At 51.4% G+C, this 16,607-nt stretch overlaps 1 protein-coding gene across 9 annotated transcripts in view; it reads right to left on the bottom strand.

The window, feature by feature from the left end:
• Positions 1-16,607, bottom strand: part of LOC141970476 (hydrocephalus-inducing protein homolog) — a 150,349-nt gene that overhangs the window by 83,830 nt on the left and 49,912 nt on the right. For all 9 annotated transcript variants that reach the window (XR_012635192.1, XR_012635193.1, XR_012635194.1 and 6 more), the window contains exons 15-20: positions 11,751-11,869; positions 9,530-9,753; positions 5,183-5,250; positions 2,635-2,870; positions 1,711-1,811; positions 334-469 (exon numbers count right to left, since the gene is read on the bottom strand). Coding sequence is in view for 6 of the 9 variants with exons in the window: in XM_074927120.1 (XP_074783221.1) it covers positions 334-469; positions 1,711-1,811; positions 2,635-2,870; positions 5,183-5,250; positions 9,530-9,753; positions 11,751-11,869 (884 nt within the window). In the remaining 3 variants the exon portion in view is untranslated. The remainder of the gene's footprint in view (positions 1-333; positions 470-1,710; positions 1,812-2,634; positions 2,871-5,182; positions 5,251-9,529; positions 9,754-11,750; positions 11,870-16,607) is intronic.

The following is a 16,607-nucleotide window of genomic DNA, read 5'->3' on the forward strand; positions in this document are numbered from 1 at the left end:
ACAAAGCAAGATGCAAGACTTGTATGGGCTTAGCATCCTCAGGGGCTCCAAAAGCTGCTGCACCCACAGACACTCACTCCTGTGCTGGCAGCCTCCTTGCAGAAGCTTTTCACAACCCTCTAAGTTCTCCTGCATGAAAGCACCCCAAAGACTAGAATATAAACTGCTTCCTAAAAAGTTTAAACTGCTTCCTAAAGTTTATATTCAGGTAGGTTCCTTCTCTCAACAACCTTTAGGTTTGAATATAAACTAGCAAGGTCTTAGCCAAAACCCGTTCTTTCCCTAATGAACCCTTGATAACATCCGAGGGCAGGAGGCGGATGCAATGCCAACCTGAGGAAGAACCCCATAGCAGCCTGGAAGATCGCTGTCGTTCACAAGGGTCAGCATCTGCTGGTAAGGGTATTTTAGAAAGCACCGTCCGAACATCACGACGGGGTTGAGCACTCGCAGCGCAGGAACCACGCATCTAGGCAAAAAGAGGACCATAAGGGAATTAGAGATATCAAGAGAACGTGGAGTTTGTTTACTCCCCAAGTAGTGTGAAACAGAGTGTAACACATTTGTCAAATAGACACTTAATACCCCTACAGCAATAAATGGCCTTTAACTGCTTCTGACTCCACCACCGCCTGTAAAGCTGGGGCAAACCCCGGGACTCGGCCTCGCAGAGGCTGCCAGGTGCCCGGGCAGCGCATGGTGCCCTGTGCCAGAGCTCCCTGATCAACTCTGCCCCCTCTTTGTCCCAGGAGGCTTGCAAGGACCCTCCCAACAGTCCCGGCAAGGCGTGAGCTCTGGGGCAGCCTTCCCCCCGAGTGCTCACCAAGGCTCAAAGGGCACAAGACCCCAGTGTCTCAGTGAGAACGACTGCCTCCTCTCCCACACCGCTGTTGCCCTGCCTGAGAACTCAGCCCTTTGCCCAGCGATGGAGGGCACAAGCCCGAGGCAGTGGGGGATCACCCTCTCCCAGCTCCTGCACCCCACGGCTCCATGCACTCTCTGTCCCCATTTGTACTTGTTTTACAAAACTGCAGCTCAGGCACTGACTGGATGACTCTGCCTGGAGAGGGAACAGCACAGTGAACTCATCCCTCTTGGAATTAAACCGACACCCACCGCAGCACAACAGGGCTGAATCTGCCTGCAGCAAGAACAACTTTTGGCTTAAGTCGGAGAACATTAATGCTCAAAAGAACCAGAGGGAAGCAGAGAAACCTGAGCTCACCTTCCACATCAAGGACTATTTTCCCCTTCATAAGATCATGCTTTGAGCTTCCCCTCACCCGTCCTCCCATAAGCCCCTTTCCCCTTCCCATGCGCCTTCGTTAAATGACCCAGACACCAGCTCTCAGCACGCTGCTCGCTGCGGCCCAAATGGATGCTGTATTTTGGCTGCAGCCCAGCACAAGTCCACCACTTGCAGGAAGGAGGAAAGATGGCCCTTTGGAAATTTATTACACCTCAAGCACCAAAAAACAGGCCAACAATGAATATAATTACTGTTCCCTTTAGAAAAAGGCTCAGGGCCACGCCTGTCTGTGGAGTACAGGTGCTGCTTTCAGAACACTGCCCATCTGACATCAGGCTGGGCAGAACTACGTCATTAAGCAACACTTGTGGTTTGGATATGGAGCCAGCAAACCACGTGCAAGGCAGCGTGGTGCTGGAAGCACGAGGAGAGACGACGAGCTGCAAGGAAGGCGCCGATACCTGGCTGTGAGGAGCAGCACTGACACCGCCCTGCCAACACCGCACACGTCCACCACCAGAGCCAGCTCGTATCGCTGCAGAGTGTTGGAGCACAGGGTGACCTGGTGGAAGAGAAGAGCATCGAACACTTCATCACTCCCAAAAGCCACCGTCCACCTGTGCTGTCCTCCAGTTCTTGTTCCACGGGCAGGAAAGGGAGGATTCTGCCCTAACTTCTGCTAGTCAATGGACAGAGCACAGTTGCTGGGAGTAACAAGTCTTCTGACAAATCTGCTTTGTTAAATACACCTTGCACTTACCAGGGCATATGTAAACAGGATTAGATTAATGCTCTACTCCCCATTGTATTAAAATTAAGGGACTAATTTTTAATCTCAACTACAACAGCATAAATGCAGAGGCAATCTGTTGACCTCAACAGATTCAGCTTTACACTGGGAAGCTGAGGGAAAAATGCAGCCCAGCAGGTGCTGTGCAGTTCATGGCTGCCAGAGATTTTTCAGTCCCCACTGGAGATCACGGCAGTGAATACAACTCATTCTGCTCATCAGGAGAGGAGAAATAAGACCGGGAAGAAAAGCAAAGTGCTTTATACAATGACATCTCTCTTTTTAACAGCCACCTTCTGTCCTCATCCTTCCTCTGCCCACTTTAAACCAAAGAAACTGCTCCAAGCAGCTCTCAGAAACAGATGAATGGCTTCTGCACTTGACCATACGGGACATGATCTTCAGCTGACGATTCTGGGAACAAAGCAGTGGTCCTTCAGAAAAGCCCCAGAGTAACCCAGCTAGCAAAAGCCCAACACCAGTGCAGATATCCTCCCTGCGTTACGCTCAGAGCTAGCGGTGCTAAAGCCCTCCCATCCCTCAGTGAAGCTCCAGCACCACCTGCTCAGCACGTACGGCTGGACTCTTCCCACACCTGGATATCCAGGAATCCCAGGGGGCGGATGGTCCCTCTGTGGGGCTTTATGGTGAATTCGCTTGGCCTGAGGCAACGTTGGGCTCCCTTTCTCCGGAATGGGCGAGTGCTGTCTGTCATCTGAGCAAAACTGCTGACACTTGGCTCTCCCAGGCCGTCCCCAGGAATGCGAAGGTTGAAGGTCAGGGGCACCAAGGAGGTGTTAGTGAGGCGACATGACAAGGTGCGAGGAAAGCCTAGGAAAATAACACAAATATCAATTTATGCACCAACTGTCCTGTGATTTCTGGTGCGAATAGCCTGTTGTGATAAAACTGGGCTTGGAGTTTAGCTCTTTTCAATCTGAAGTGCAGCTAACTGAGAAGCTACGCAAGAAATTAATTGTCACTTAAATTCCATTTTACATTGATCACAGACATTGCTTCCTTGAAAATGCCCACTCTTAGCGATGCTAAACACCAGAAGGTTCTCTCTCTCTAACTGTGAGGAGCTCTCTCACCTGCCCCCAAACAAGTACCAATTAGTTCTCACTTACGAGTGTCCACCCAGACAGACCATTTATTCTGAAAATTCAATCTGTAAAATGCCCTGTGAACTCTGCGAACAGTCCCAGTTTTCAGTATGTAAGAGGAGGGTACTGTCACCGAGGAGAAGCTACTGTAAAAGAAAGGAAGGATGAACTGGGAACGACAGCATGATGCAAAGCACTCTAATGCAGTTTATCTAGGCAGGACCCTCAAGGCATCTCCTGTTTGGGGCTACCAGACTGAGCACATGACAACTGAGTTTGGTTTAAGCCCTGTTGGGACCAGGCACCACGTTGCTGTTGTCCCTCCCCCACCCTCAGACACAAGTAGGGCACAAACCCCAGGTTGAAATAAGAAGAAATTTAATACAACAGTGTAATAAACAATCTGAGCAACAACAGTAGCAATGATAACAACAGTAAACAGTAATAACAGTGAACAAGACAAAAGATATACAGAGAAATACCGCAATGGTTACAGACAGACCCGTGCTCCCCGCCACCAAAGCCACAAAAGAAAAAGTTCCCGCTCTCCCGTGCCCAGACCTGACAACCCACCTGGAGATCCCTTCCCCCTCTCTGCTGGGGAAACTTAACCCTATCCTAGCTGAACCAGGACACAGCTCACAGCCCTGCACTGGAGGCAAACCTGATGCTTGCTCAGAAATCAGCAGGAGCCATGTTAGACCTCACCTAACAAATGGGACACGGCTTCCACACTAAGCACTGCCCTGCAAAGTTCGACATCACTTGAGCTGTGAAACTCGTCTTCCCTCATGGAAAACCAGTGACACAGTCACACCTGGGGGGGTGTTCTGCAGAGACAGGACATCAGCCCACAGCCTACTCTGGCCTGGACATCTGGCTCGGCTGGCCAGCTCTGCGAGAAGGAGACATCTCCCGTGGCCTGCTCACCAAGCGTCGTTTGAATACAGACGGGGAGGAAAACCAACTGCAGCCACAGCGGGGGGGTTCTCCATGTCCAACAACAGTGACCACTGCCCACCTCCAGCAGTTACTGCAGTAGGGAGGCAGGAGGGGCACAAAAAGGACGAACAGAGACTTCACAGTCCCAAACGAGACCAAAGTCACCAGATGCAGGTCAATAATCAGCAGCACAGTTAAAAGAAGCAAAAATACAATAGCTGCCTTCAGCTGAAAAGGCCTATTAATGAAATGAGATCAAGGAGGATGAACCTCCTATTACATCTGCCTGGTGTGCTTCTTGTTGTTTCATTCAAAAGGAAATAAAGAAGTGGCAGAGTGGTGATGGAGGGAGGGGAGGAGCGGCTCAGGAAAGGTAATGAGTCTTCTTAAAAAGTCCATGAACAGCATGAAAACACAGAGGCATCCTGGGCACAGAATGATAATGGCCCTTCAATCAATCCACAATGGATTTCACATTTAAACTGTAGATCATCTCAGTCAAAAGCCTTTTGTGAGACTGAGATGGAGAACCAGAAGCTGCATTTCAACGGGGACGCTCTGGATGCTCAGCCCCAGGCTCTGTCAGCGGAGCTGGGCCTGTGGTGGGGAAGGAGGAGCCCGTGGTCCGAGGACACCAGTGCCTGATTCAGAGCTACTGCTTGGGCATGTTACCTGGTGGGTGACAATGAGTGGCCCTCACAGCGTTAATTAACTAAATGTCAGGAGGGTAAATGGTATCCCTGCCTTGCAACAGGAACATTGACCCAGAGCAGCTACAGGCTAGTACGTGGCTTAAACTCCCTTCTGCTGCAGTCCCATCCCCTGGGCCCTCTGGGACAAGTCATTCTGCTGCCAAGGACTGGGAGGTTGGGGCTGAACAGACTATGAGGACACCAGAAAATACTGACTTAATCCCTTGGTCCTATTTGAATCTCACAATGGCACAAGACGGCCTAAACAACCAGCAGCCCTGGCTTTAGCACCCTGAAGGCTGTGATGGAGGAGCACAAGTAACAGATGGTCTTATGTTAAAGTGCTCCGTTTTGGTAATTCACAGAGCTCCCAACCCGTGGACCAAGCCCAGGGCACACTCACCGAAGGAGACATCACCAAAGTGGAGGGCAGGGACATCGAAATGAAAAGTTGGTCCAATGACGCAGCCCCTGCAAGGACAAAGACAGGCAGAGGAGGCGTTGGCTGGGTTAGAGAGAATGGCAAAGCCTTCACCTCTCCTTATCACTGGGGTGGGTAAAACCTGCTCTCAGAACCACGGTGGGCTTCAAATCAACCTGTCAGGCCTGTGCTCAGCACAGCACCCATGTGGACAGCAGGCAGCCAAAGCAATGTGGTCAGCACCCGACAGCTGCTGCTGAGGCTCAGGGCACCGCGGCAGGGTGTGCCCCCAGGCTGCTGCTGGCCCCAGGAAGGTCCCTGAACAAGTGATGGCTCTGTGCCTCGGTTTCCCCACCCATCATGTGATGGACAGAGGTGTCCACACACAAGGGGACTCACTGTAACGAGCCTTCCCAGCCACGGGTTCCCTGCTTTGGTATTTCCTAGCTGGAACTGGTGTTTCCATGGAGTATATGAACACCTTTCTCAGAAGACCTGATCCACACAATCATTACACATGCAGGACTTTAAGACATGAATCCAAGGGAGCCCCAAACATCCACCGAGAAGAGCAGCAACAGTTCTACGCAGGGGACAGTTGAATCTTGGAAGGAAGTATCAGCTTGTCACCAGTGCACCAGCTGACACATCCAAGAGCAACACATCTTAAACCGCTGAACACTGGTGTCCTGAACCCGCCTCATCACCTCGCCCATCCTTCAACTCAGCAGACAGGCTCCGAACTCCAAAACTCACTCATATCCACTGAAATCAGTACTTGAAGCTGCATAACAAGCATCAATTGACTTAATGGTTGATGACAATCAATGCCAGCTCTGCCTCAGTTAAAAATCAAGGGCCACAGTGAACAGTGCTTTCTCATTTTATTCACAGGACTCCCACTGTCATTATCCACATGTTCTGCACATGAACAGACCCCAGCATCCCACAGGAGGGACCTGCGTCCATCCGCGGTGTCCCATTTCCAGCATCCCTTTCCAAACACCAAGGAAACAAGCATCCAGCACCTCGTGAGGTTGGTTTCCAAGCAGCAAATAATCACCTATGGTCTTGGCACCTTCTGACTGCATAGTCAAAGAGCACTCAAAAACTGACTTTCAGGAGTTTCAATCCAACACTACATCTCGATTCTTGCAGCTCAATCAGCTCCTAAGAATGAGCCCAGTACCAAATCCCTGCTGATGGTGAAGTTCCCTCTTCCAGGGACCTCACATAACCAGATTTGATGTCCCAAACCCTAACAGCTTACTCTAGATGGAGCAAAAGGAGCAGATATGCTTTCTGTCACAGCATTTGCCAGGAGACAATGGAAAACTACCTCCAGATCAGCCACAACTGGGGATGACACCGGGAAACTGCCAAGGATGAGCCTTGCCAGGCAAGCGGGGAAATTACTGCCACTTCTCCTGAGTGCACCGAATCTGTGCTCTGGGAAGTTAAACTGGAATGACTGCCCAGAAGGCTCAGGCAAGGAGCCAACCCAGAGCTGATAAAAGTACAGCATGCAAGAGAAGGGAGGGAAAGGCAGTGGTTCTGGCAACAACTGTGTTTTACATTAGCATTAAGTAATGCATGTATGAAGAGAGATCAGGGTGCTGGCAGAGCAGGAAGGATAACACAAGGGGGGAGAGGAACTGCTTGAGCTCTCATCCCTGTTCCTTCCTTTGCGCCCAGTGTCCCACCAGCCAGCTTGCCTCTGTTCAAAAGAACCAGAAGCTTTTCTCCATGGAGGATGAAATCCTGCACAAAACTTTCCGACGAGGGAGGCTGAGCTTGACCTGGTGGGTGGACATCTCAAGGCATTTGAAAACAAACAGCTTGAGCTGTGGGGCTGGAGAATGACAGAAGGGCTGGAGAGGGATCCTTGAAAAGGGCAAGACGCAGCTCAAGGAGGCAGATGCCATCTCAGGGAGGAGAGGACTGCAATGGGAATTGCTGCTGAGGAACAGTTGCATGGGAGCAGGCGGGTGTGCCAGGGTGCCATCAGATGGGCTACATAGGAGCCACCATCCAGGGAGGAAGGGTACAAGGATGGGGAAGAAATAAATAAAAAAGGACCAGCAATCCTCTTTCACTGAGACAGAAGGTCGCACTGAGCCCAGGGAGGTGCTGGCCAAACTGCAGAGTAGCCACAGAGGAGGGTGTGCTGGGCACTGAGAGCCAGGGCATCGGTGGGGAAAAAAGGACGACTTCATTTGGCTGTGGGGAAGCCAAAACACAACCGTCCCTCTGAGAGCTCCTTCCTTCCTTCTCCAGGAGCCAGGCCACTGCAGGGCAGAGGCAGCGGGCACTGTCCAAGCAGTACTGTATTCTACCTGTGGTAAGTGCAGCCTTACCAGCAAAACCTGCCCTTGCTCAAGGAGAAAGCTGCTCAGGCAATAACACCCCGTGACCAATTTGGGGGAGGGACAGAGGAGAATAAGTTATTTGATTGCGAAATGTTCCCTCTTGATTTCCAGAAAAAGCAGCACTTTCCCTCCAAACACAAAGCCAATGTAATAGTTACTCTACTGAGGTCAACAGACCTACTCACGACTCTTCTCTTGCAAAGTAATCACCTTATTGGTAACATCGAGCGTAAATTCCTCCCATTGCTTTACTGCCTTTGTCTAGAGCCTCCCAGCAGCAGCAGCCTGGGAGGCTGGTTGCCGAGGAGGCACAGCCAGCTCACAGCTCCAGAGCACCCAGCGCCAGCTTTCCTGCCTACACCACGTCATCCCACCAGCCCGTGGTTAAAGACCAGCTGGGACAAGTTTGCATGCTGCTGCAGTCCTGAGAAGTGAGCTTTGCCTCTCCTGTCATCAGTTTTTTCCCCCTTCTCCCCTTTGCTTGGTGAGGATTATCTCTTGCCCTGGCACCAGCCTACGGGACGATGCCCGAGCCCCTGTGACAGCACCAGCCGCAGAGCTCCCCGTCTGCCCCGTCAGCGCTGCTCTGGCTGCAGAGAGGAGGCACCACCACAGCGCTGGCTGCACAAGAGGACAGCTTGTCCCAACCCATGAGCATGAGACGTGATGCTGAGGCTGCTGCTACCCATTTGGGATGGATTATTAACAGAGGATTTTAAGAACACTGCCTCTGGCTGCAGCCACCCAGGCTGGCCCATCCCCAAAGCCCTGCTGGCCCTGCTGGGTGTTCAGGGGGGTGGCCCAGACCAGCTACAGCCCAAAGCTGATGCCATCCCACTGTCTGACGTGGCCCAAGGGGGAATGAGCTACCTGTAGGAAGGAGTCACTCCAGCTCCTGGGTACCCGGACTGGGCAGCAGGCATCTCCACACCTTTCCTGTACAGCCTCCACTCAAACTGTTTTCCAGCATGGGTAGTCACTTAAAGCCCCAGGGCCCTCACACAGACACGTGTGAGAACCTGCTGCTGGCAAATCCTGTGCAAACAGCATCTTGGAAAGTCACAGAGCCACCCGCCTCAACCATGAAGGCAAAACTGCTTCCCAGAGGAACCCAAGACTTTGAAAGTTAAACTGGGTATTGAGAGCACAGGAGGCATGGTCACAGGTGGCAGCAGGGCGAGGGAGCTGATCCTGCCCCTCTACTCCACTCTGGTGAGACCCCCCTGCAGGGCTGTGTCCAGCTCTGGGCTCCTCAGCACAAGGTGGACATGGACCTGTTGGAGCGGGGCCAGAGGAGACCACAAGAATGATCAGAGGGATGGAACACTTTTCCTGTGAGGAAAGGCCCAGAGAGTTGGGGTTGTTCAGCTTGGAGAAGAGAAGGCTCCGGGGAGACCTTACTGTGGCCTTTCAGTACTTCAGGGGGGCTTATAAGAAAGATTCGGACTGGCTTGTTAGTAGGGCCTGGGGTAATGGTTTTAAACTTAAAGAGGGAAGATTCAGACTAGATATAAAGGAAAAACATTTTTACAGTGAGGGTGGTGAGACACTGGCACAGGGTGCCCAGAGCGGTGGTAGATGCCCCATCCCTGGAAACATCCAAGGTCAGCCTGGACAGGGCTCTGAACAACCTGATCGAGATGATGATGTCCCTGTGCACTGCAGAGGCGTTGGACTAAATGACCTATAAAGGCCCCTTCCAACACAAACTATTCTACAATTCTATGATCTCCTCTCGCAGACAATTACGCTTCATTTGCTGCTGCAGCTGCAAGGCTCAAACTGGAGTTAAGGTTAAAAAGCCTTGGCTCTCAGTGTGGGGATGCTAGGACCTGAGCCAAGACTAAGACCTTAGACAACATCTTTTTTTCTCTGTTCCATCTTAAAATGAGGTAGGTGGGAGATGATTACCCAGAGACAGCTACAGATGTGCCCACCAAGCTCCTATAACCCTCCTCACCTGATCGTCAAGGTCACAGGCTCAGGGGATCCAGTCACACTGAACCTGAACTCTTCTGTGAACTCCCCCAGGCTGGTGGAACTGAAGGAGATCCGGATGACTTGGAGCCCCTCCGGCAAAATGATGCCCTCCTGGGGGAGGAAGGTGAAGCAGGAGCCCAGAGCTGTAGCTGGAGGGACCAAGTTGAAGGCAGCGTCGATGGCTCCTTTGTTAAACAGGACCACCTGCAGCAGCAAGAAAGCAAAAGGGAAATACATAAGGAATCTTCCTTTCTTACAGAAGGCTGATTTTTTTTCTGATTAACCAATTAATGTCTGTGAAATGCAGAAGACGCTGTGTGCTGCTGCTTGGCAGAAGCCAAAGAAAATGCAACAGGACAAGTTCTGCCTTTGGGTTTTTCATGCAAAGCAGTGACAGCTTTGTAGAAACAGTCACCTGGGGTTTATTCCACTGACACAGAGCAGCCCACTTCAACTTGCAGTGCAGAGGAGCTGCTCAGCATCACCAAGTCCATTCTGACCTGTCTCTAAGAGCAACAAAGGGCACTTGCAGCTTTACTAGTGAATCATCACACAAGTGATTCTGCTCCCAATGAGTCCGATCCTGACGAGGGCACAACACGTTGCAGCCAACAAGTTTACTGCAGGTAGAAGACACCTGGGCAGCACTATAACCAGCTTCAGAAGCACTCCCCAACTCTGCTACAGTATGTGATTTAGGTTTCTTATTTTTTTCTTTAATGGGATACTTTCTTAGTCTTTGCTCAGACAGATGTGTCAGGAAAGGATGAGTATGCACTGCACAGCAGCTACATCTACTCCAAAGAATTTCTCTTTCCTAAATATTCACAGCCACCATCTAAGACTTTACCATTATCAGAATAAACTGAAAATTTAGAACTAAGCTGTATTTTGTTGAATACTCAGGAGATCTACTGCCTCAAACAAGTGATATAATCCCGCAGCACTTGTTGAGATTCAGCTCTTCTCACGTTGGGCGAGTAATGCCCACAGCTGCTGCGAGTACCAGCACGCTGTCAGCCACCAACAAACGCACCCAAAGCAAAGCAGTAAAATTTCTGATTGCTGCAGGGTGAAATCCTGCCATTTCCATGGACTTAACTATCTGCTTTGGGTTGCTTTTCCCTAATTTTTCTCTTTGTAAAACCTGGTAGAAAAATCGAGACAGAAGCAGAGAGATGTCCCATATTTTTAAATTTTGCAGCTGCTGTTAAAAATATTCACGTATTCAAGCTCTGCAAGGGTAACCTGAAAACTACTCTCTCCTCGCATGTCTTTTACACCTCAGTTACAAATTGCACTCAGGGATCTTGCGCTGAGCTGAGGTTTACCTCCAGTCTACCTGCTCAGCACAGCACTAACAGTATCATCTACTTAGTCACATTTTCTCAAGTAATGAAAATAATAAAATGATAGAGAATCAATAACGTATCACCATTCAAAATGCATAGAGAGCACAATATTTTGGTAAGAAAACACCTTGATGTGTCCTTCCCTGCCACAATCAAGCTTTTCCAAGCATTGCCTCATTTCCTACCTCTTTCACTTACACTATCTTATTTTTTTGAAGTGGGGGCAAGGGGAGGCAAATATGTAGAAAGTTCCTTAGCTTCACTTCCAGAAATGCTTTGCTCTTCATAGAGATGCAGCAAATCTGGAGTGGCAAGAGCCTGGTCAGCAAGGGGAAGCACTCCCAGTTCCGCGGCCAGACCCAGCTCTGAGCCAGAGGCTGGACAGATTTCCTCCAGCTCCCAGAAACCAGCAGCGCCCACTTAACCGAAAACTGGCTGCAGTGGCCTGGAGTTCCAACACAGTACATTTGATGCAGCTACTTTTTAACAGCCCGAGTACAAAGCTGCATTGCATCCAGGGCTGAAACAAAAGCGTCTGAATATTTATCTTTTTGTCCCAGAGTTGATTTCATGTGTCAAGGGGGTGTTTTTTCACAGGAAACCTCCCAGCTGACCTCCAAGGAAGGTTGCCAAAAAGCAGGGATTAAGACTTCACAAACAACATACGCACCTTTCAGACACCATCGGAAGTATCCAGATTCTGGGAAAGCCCCTGAATTTGACTAGTACGTCAAATATTCCCTGCTCACAATGACCCGAGTTGCCAGAAATCCCACAGGTCCACGAGGCTCACTGCTGCCCCGGGAGCCATCACAATCCCCCCACCCCCTCAGAATCCCGACTGCTCACCTCATAGCTGTGCTCCAATCCAATAAAAACCTTCCCGATGTCCAGCTGCTCACAGCTGAAGCGGAGCCGAGGCCCTATGCCTTCCCCTGTGATGCGCAGGGGCAGCCTGGTCTCGCGGCCTGCGGAGAGATTTCCACTTCAGTACAGTAATTGCCTCTGTTACCCTGGACAGTCCCGGCTGCCTCAGTGCTCCTCCCTGACTCTGGGCTGGATGGGAACAGCTCTAGCTGCTCCAGGAGGAGATACAGGACTCTTCCCTGCCCTCAGGAGATAAGCCTTGGGGCTGGCTTCTAATTTCTAACCAACCCCTTGGGATGGCTTCTCATTTAGCCATCAGTTTGCACCCTGAAAAGCGACGCTGAGTTTAAAACACAATCTCTGAATTTCTTCCCATGTGCTTAGACAAGCTCTGAAATCCATTCAGTGAAGGCACAAAGCAGAACTGAAGATAAAAATACACCATCTGTACTGATGCAATCAGAGACAAGAGCACAGGAGCCGAGAAGTACGAGCCCAGGCAAGGCGAAGCTCCCTGCTAACGTGCTGTGCACGTCTGAGAGCTGCCTAGAGCAGGCAGAGCATCTCAGCACTGCCCATGCCTGGCACACAGCTTCGTGCCCGGGGCTCCAGGGCTCCCCTCCTGCAGCGGCACCTAAATACGACAGGGCTTTGTGATCTCCAGAGAGCAGCACTCGCCTGTGCCCACCACGATACCGAGAGCTCAGCTTTGTAAAGACACCCTACCTGAAGCATGCTGAACCCGTATGGAAAACCTCACTGCTGAGGTCAGAGAAGCCATGAACATACTGCTAATACACACAGCCCTTGCTGCAAAGGGAACCGAGACGGCAAGGCTTATAGATAAACACCAAGATCCTCATTTTCTTCCGTAAGCCTGCTAAGATGACAGCGTGGGATCCTGCAGTCTGAAGGCTGTTCTGAGCCACTGCAGCAACTTCAAGTGCCTGAACCCTGGCTCCAGTTTGAACTTGGGTCTCCCTGCCATCCCATCCTACTCTGCACAGAAAGGAGTAGCACAAGGAAAAAAGGAGTAGCACAAGGAAAAAAAGAAAGGCCCAGAGGTTGTATCTAACCTTCAGTGTAGCTTTCATGCAAAAATATTCCTCTGTCCTTTTGTGTAATGCTCACCATTAATTAAAGATTAGGGATTGAAGGTTGATTTTTTTTATCTGCTGCAGTTATTCCAGAATGTCCAAAACTACTTCCTATTGCAAAGAACAGCCCAGGTGGGACAACACAATGACTACATCACAACTTGAAAAAACTCTCCTGGAAACAGCCCTTTCAGTGATTGCTGACTTTCTGATCTTGCAACCACGGAATGAGGATGTTTGATAATGTCCAAGCCAGAAAGGAAGAGTGAGGGAGCTTTTGCTGAATTCAACATCTTTCAAGTGGAACCAGACCAAGCCCAGCTGACAGCAGAGATGACCGTTAGGTTGCACAGCTCAGGCATTAATTGGAGGGCTGTGTGTTTCTTTTTCACAGGCACCATAAAAGAGGCAGTATTGGGTGCTACCTGTCAAAAGATCACTCCACCTTGCATCTCATATGGCTTAGTTTTCATTAAAAACTCTAGCTCTGAACAATCAAAGCTCTCAGGAAATGGCAAAGATTTCCAAGTGACAAGCTTTTGTCCATGATCATGCTGAGACACACATTCCATGGCCACTGCAGTCAAAACCTCAGTGGTAGTTCTTCTTCTGCAATAGGTCCTCAACCTCTCCAGAAGGTCTCTGGAAACCTTTTCTTCTACCCTACTGAACCTGAAACTTTAGGAAATCACAGAAATGCTGTTCTTCCCCCTTCCAGGTGAACCGCAGAGCGGGCTTTTCCCAAAGGAGGAGGAGCAGACTCAACTGCAGGCAGCATTCAGGGGAGCTGAGAGGGAAAAAGAGAGAGTATGTCCTCCTGCTCCCTGGGGCTTCCAGGAGCATCCAGCCTTTGCCCAAGGCCTGGCTACAGCTGGGCTGTGGCCCTGGGACGCTCCCACCGTAACACGTCCCCGAGCACACAGGCCAAGGGCATGGAGGGGCTACAGCCTTGTCCTCAGTCCCAAACCCACCCCTGGTGCTGTGGAGCGAGCACTGGGATCTCAGCAGGAATAACGCAGCGGCGGGTCACAGGGCGCACAGGGTGGCGCTGCTGCCTCGCTTTCAAATAAACAGGGGTCTAGGTGGCCCAACAGCACGGGGCTCTGCTGCCAAAGGCCTTAACTTCTGCTGCTTTCTGACACTCAGTTGCTTGCTCACAGACTGTCCCCGTCCCTTGTGACTGGTTTTGAACGGTGGATGTGGATGTAGTTTACCGTGACTTTAGTAAAGCCTTTGACACTTTCCAACAGCATTCTCCTGGCAAAACTGGCTGCTCGAGGCTTGGATGGGCACACGCTTTGCTGGGTAAAAACTGGCTGATGGCCGGGCCCAGAGTTGTGGTGAACAGAGTTAAATCCAGCTGGCGGCCGGTCACGAGTGGTGTCCCCCAGGGCTGGGTGTTGGGGCCACTCCTGTTTAACATCTTTATTGATGATCTGGACGAGGGGATCGAGTGCCCCCTCAGTCCGTTTGCAGATGACACCCAGATGGGTGGGAGTGTTGATCTGCTCGAGGGCAGGGAGGCTGCAGAGAGACCTGGACAGGCTGGAGCCATGGGCTGAGCCCAACTGGGGGAGTTTCACTGAGGGCAAATGCCGGGGGCTGCCCTTGGGCCACAACAACCCCCAGCAGGGCTACAGGCCTGGGGAGGAGTGGCTGGAGAGCTGCCAGTCAGAGAGGGACCTGGGGGGTGATTGACAGCGGCTGAACAGGAGCCAGCAGTGTGCCCAGGGGGCCAAGAAGGCCAGTGGCATCCTGGCTTGTGTCAGCACTGGCGTGGCCAGCAGGGACAGGGAAGGGATCTGAGCCCTGTGCTGGGCACTGGTGAGGCCGCCCCTCGATGAGTGGGTTCAGTTTTGGGCCCCTCACCCCAAAAAGGCCATTGAAGGACTCGAGCGTGGCCAGAGAAGGACAACGGAGCTGGGGCAGGGTCTGGAGCACAGGTCTGCTGGGGAGCGGCTGGGGGAACTGGGGGGGTTCAGTCTGGAGAAGAGGAGGCTGAGGGGAGACCTCCTGGCCCTCTGCAACTCCCTGCCAGGAGGGGGCAGAGAGGGGGGATGAGTCTCTGGAGCCAAGGCCCCAGCGCCAGGCCCCGAGGGAATGGCCTCAAGCTGCCCAGGGCAGGGTCAGGCTGGCTCTGAGGAAGGATTTCTGTGCAGAAGGGGCTGTTGGGCGTTGGAATGGGCTGCCCAGGGCAGGGGGGGAGTCCCCATCCCTGGGGGGGTTAAAGAGTCGGGCTGAGCCAGCGCTGAGGGATCTGGGGGAGTTGGGAACTGTCAATGTTACGTCAATGGTTGGACTGGAGGATCTTCAAGGTCTTTTCCAACCTAGACGATTTTGTGATTCTGAGATTAAATATTTGCCAAGGGCAAATTTCAAACCACTTCTTAACCACCAGCTTTCCAATTTGCGCAGTGCAGATCAGTTCTGTAAATCACTGCATGCAGAAGCCTGTGCTTGGCAAGTCATGGAGGCACCTGCAAAAAAGTGGAGGCCAGCAAAGCCTCTTTCCAGAAGGGCATGAGATCCAGCTGCACAACTCACGGGGCTGCACTGGGGCCAAGCTCCCAAGCATTCCCAGCAAGAGACACACACCCTCTGCAAACCATCCTCCAAAGGGGTTTGTGACTGGCATGCAAATGCATGAGGAAGGCAGTCACATTTCTTAGAGGAATCAAGAAGCAAAGTAAACTGATTCTATGGTTAAAGATCACTGTTCTCTTCTTTCAACTCTTCTTGCACTCAGGGACCTTGACTCTGGGACAGTTTCCACCCTGATAATACAGGGGGTCAGCTCTGGTTTGTAAGGGAGGGGGTTAGGTGCATCATTTAAATACCCTCCTTGAGGTCCTCTTCCAAGCAGCCAGTGGAGGAGTTAAGTTCTGCCAAGGGCCCATCAGGACCTTTTCAAGAGCAGGCTTCTCTTTGTAATAACACATCATTTGCCCAGCTCTGTTTCCTATAACTCTCAGACCAGCTCAGGAGTTGCATGCAAGTAGTTTTCCTATTTCTCTGCAGCAAAAACACTCTCCTGGCACAACCCCTGGAGACACCTGCAGCAAAATGACAGACACCCCCATCACCAGAGCAAAAATCCCAGAGCCAGGAGCACAGCACCGAGCGAGGAATCCCTCAGGAGCAACTTTTTAAATCAATCCTTTCCTTCCACAGCTCTAGCAGCTGCAGCTGGGAGGCAGGAAGACACTTTGTGAACACAAGCCCTGGGTAATTACTGGAGGTGGATTTGCCAAGTAAACCCTGTGCAATTACAGTATAAATAAAAAGCTGTTTCATGACACTTGTATCCCTCAACTTAGGGCAGTAAGGAGAGCAACAAAGCAGCTGGGTTAGTGACTTCAGCACACTCCAGAACAGGCGCCTGGCTGCTGGAGGACCATGGGCCTCACACCTCTTAATCTTTGATGGGGAAAACCCGTCATGTTCCCTGGCTGGAATCTGACAGCGCTCTCCCAGTCTTGAAAAACATCTTAAGCAGCACCACGCAGAGACAGAGAGGAAGGACGAGGTCACCCGAACCCCGCAGCCTGCTGCAGGCACTCCCTGCCCCGTGCTAGCACAGCAAAGCCACCACCTCTCCCAGGGCACAGAAGGTGCAGCTCACGTGGGCCAGAGATAACTGCTCCCAGCAAAAGACGCGATGGCACTTCTGTCAGACAGGATGAGCATAAAGCTTGCCTAGCAGACTGCTCAGACTCTGATTTCCAGGGAGGGCGCTCACCCC

Source organism: Athene noctua, chromosome 25, assembly GCF_965140245.1.
Source record: "Athene noctua chromosome 25, bAthNoc1.hap1.1, whole genome shotgun sequence".
Lineage (NCBI taxonomy): Eukaryota > Metazoa > Chordata > Aves > Strigiformes > Strigidae > Athene > Athene noctua.